At 41.6% G+C, this 3352-nt stretch overlaps 1 protein-coding gene across 1 annotated transcript in view; it reads left to right on the forward strand.

Annotated features, from left to right (window-relative positions):
* The window catches only part of LOC106873772 (lambda-crystallin), a 33908-nt gene that overhangs the window by 10778 nt on the left and 19778 nt on the right, over positions 1 to 3352 (forward strand). Inside the window, exon 2 of the mRNA XM_014921271.2 lies at positions 2811 to 3045. Coding sequence (XP_014776757.1) covers positions 2811 to 3045 — 235 coding nt within the window. The remainder of the gene's footprint in view (positions 1 to 2810; positions 3046 to 3352) is intronic.

Consider the following 3352-nt stretch of genomic DNA (forward strand, 5'->3'; position numbering starts at 1 on the left):
CTTTGGTTCGTCTGAGGCTATAGCAGAAGACACATGCCAAGTCACCACACAGTGGGACTGAACCCAGGACCATGTGTTTTGGAACCAAGTTTCTTACCACACAGCCACACCTGCACCTATGTATGTGTGTGTGTGTATGTGTATGAGTTTATATATGTATGCATGTATATATGTGTGTATATATATATATGTGTGTGTGTGTGTGTGTGTGTGTGTGTGTACATATTACATGTACATCTATATATAGACATCTACACAGACATATGTACATCTATATCTATTTATATACATCTATACATATACAGCTATACATATACATGTATACATATACATCTATATATATACATGTATATATATATACATCTATGACGCATGTGTACGAACAGCCATGCTACATGGCAGTGAAACATGGGCCGTGACTGTTGCGGACATGCGTAAGCTCACAAGAAATGAAGCCAGTATGCTCCGATGGATGTGTAATGTCAGTGTGCATACTCGACAGAGTGTAAGTACCTTGAGAGAAAAGTTAGACATAAGAAGCATCAGTTGTGGTATGCAAGAGAGACAATCGCGCTGGTATGGACATGTGGCAAGAATAGATGAGGATAGCTGTGTGTGAAAATGTGCTACACCCTAGCAGTTGAGGGAACCTGTGGAAGAGGTAGACCTGGGATGAGGTGGTGAAGCATGACCTTCGAACTTTAGGCCTCACCGAGGCAATGACTAGTGACCGGGATTTCTGGAAATATGCAGTACGTGAGAAGTCCCGGCAAGCCAAGTGAGAGCATAATCTGTGGCCTCTGCCAGAAGTGTAGCCAGCTCACTTATTCGCATCTTTACGTCATTGGACACTAAACTCTGCTTGCGATGACCTGTTGAGGCAAGTGAATTTGAAATCTGAAATCGAATTCGAAACAAATCCGACGACTGGCACCCATGCCAACCTCACCTTCATTGGACACTAAACTCTGCTTGCAAAGACCTGTTAGGGCAAGTGAAATCATAATCATAATTGAACCATATTCGATGACTGGACCTGCGCCAGTGGAGCACTAACAGCACTGTCCGATCGTGTTCATTGCCAGAGCAGCTGTCTGGCTTCCATGCTAGTGGCCCATAAATAGCACCATTTGAGCGTGATCGTTACCAGCGTTGCCTTCTGGCACTTGTGTTGATGGCACGTTAAAAAATCATTCGAGCAAGGTCGTTGCCAGTGCTGCTGGACTGGCTGCCGTGCAGGTGGCATGTAAAAAACACCATTTTGAGCGTGGCCGTTGCCAGTACCGTGTGACTGGCCCTCATGCCGGTGGCACGTAAAAGCACCCACTACACTCTTGGAGTGGTTGGTGTTAGGAAGGGTCTCCAGCTGTAGAAACTCTGCCAGATCAGATTGGAGCCTGCAGCAGCCTTCTGGCTTGCCAATCCTCAGTCAAATCGTCCAACCCATGCTAGTATGGAAAGCGGACGTTAAACAATGATGATGATGTATATGTATATATATGCATCTATATTCAGATGAATATGGTACTTAAGTTTAGGCACCAGAATTTGGTATGGTATACAGTTTCAAAATAAAGTGATCAAAATAAGCAACAAGGATATCCAAAAGTGGCCTAGTGGTTAGGGCAGCCAACTTGCGGTCGGAGGATCGCAGTTTTAATTCCCAGACCGGGCGTTGTGTGTGTTTATTGAGCGAAAACACCTAAAGCTCCATGAGGCTCCAGCAGGGGGTGGTGGCGACCCCTGTTGTACTCTTTCGCCCCCAACTTTCTCTCACTCTTTCGTCCTGTTTCTTGAATAAAGCTGTGATGGACCGGCATCCCGTCCAGCTGGGGGGGGGGGACACATACGCCATAGAAACTGGGAAACCGGGCCCATGAGCCTGACTAGGCTTTAAAAGGGTGCATAAATAAATAAATATATATATATGTAGGCATAGGCATGGCTGTGTGGTAAGAAGCTTCCTTACCAATCACATTGTTCTGGGCTGAGTCTCACTGCATGGCACCTTGGGCAAGTGTGTTCTACTATAGTTGGAGGCAGACTAAAGCCTTCTAATTTTATTTGGTTGATAGAAACTGAAAGAAGCCCATCATATATTTTTGTGTGTTTGTGTTCGCCCCCCCCCCCCCAAGCAACACTTGACAACCGATGTCAATGTGATTTTGTGCCGATAACTTAGCGGCTTGGCAAAAGAGACCGACAGAATAAGTACTAGGCTTACAAAGAATAAGTCCTGTGGTTGATTTACTCGACTAAAGTTGGTGCTCCAGCATGGCCACAGTCAGATGACTGAAACAAGTAAACAAATAGAACAATATATACGCACAGACATACACAAGTTCCATCCTATCGCATAGCATTTTCAACAATTGTTTGTTGTCATACTCAGATGAACTTAAGTTATGTGAGTAAAACTGGGTTACAGTGAGAAACTGTGTTGCACTCCATGAGTGACTTGCACCTGTAATTCAAAGGTACAGCTTATTGACATACTGTCATGCTGAGTCAGCCTGAAGCTTATGTTTAGGCTACATGTCTTTAGTATACTCAGTGACTTACATGTTAATTTAAAGGTTATAGTTTAATTGATTGAAAAACTGAATTCTTATTGTCAAAGCTTGATGTAATAAACAAGAGTGCATTATTGATGAGTTGTATTCTTCAAAAATTGTTCAGAATTAATCCAAATATGTGAAATAGAATGCAGACAAAGAATGTTATTCTGTATAAAATAGTTATTTTTATGTTATCTCTATAAATTTTCTTGCTAGCAATTAAAAATAATTATTACTTTCTATTTTTCCTAGTGGTTTTATTGGCTGCAGTTGGGCAATGCTGTTTGCTGCTTCTGGCTATAAAGTTTCTATGTTTGATGTCAATCCTGATCAAGTGGCTAATGCTTTGGAAAATATCCTGTCTCAGCTAAAAAATCTAGATAAATTGGGCCTTTTACGTGGCACTCTATCAGTTGAAGAGCAATATCAACGCATATCAAAGACTGTGACTTTAGAAAGTTGCGTTATTGGTGCTGTTTATGTTCAGGTATAAGATATATTCATATGCATGCTTTTCTTCTTTTACTTTATTTTTGCCCAGATTTCTTACTTTCATCATAGTATTTTTGCATTAGTAAATATGTTCATTTTATTAAGAGCCCTCTCTACTCGCTGGCGGTACCTACCCACCACCACTACCCATTTTCCTTTATTCAAAAATTCTTATCGCTCCTTAAAATTATGGCTTTTAAGTGTTGATTTCTCAGCCCAAGAATTACAGCGTGATGTGCTGCTTGACTGGTCCCCCCTCTCTCTCTCTCTCTCTCTCTCTTTATATATATATATGATGATGA

The sequence above is a fragment of the Octopus bimaculoides genome, chromosome 2 (genome assembly GCF_001194135.2).
Source record: "Octopus bimaculoides isolate UCB-OBI-ISO-001 chromosome 2, ASM119413v2, whole genome shotgun sequence".
Classification (NCBI taxonomy): domain Eukaryota; kingdom Metazoa; phylum Mollusca; class Cephalopoda; order Octopoda; family Octopodidae; genus Octopus; species Octopus bimaculoides.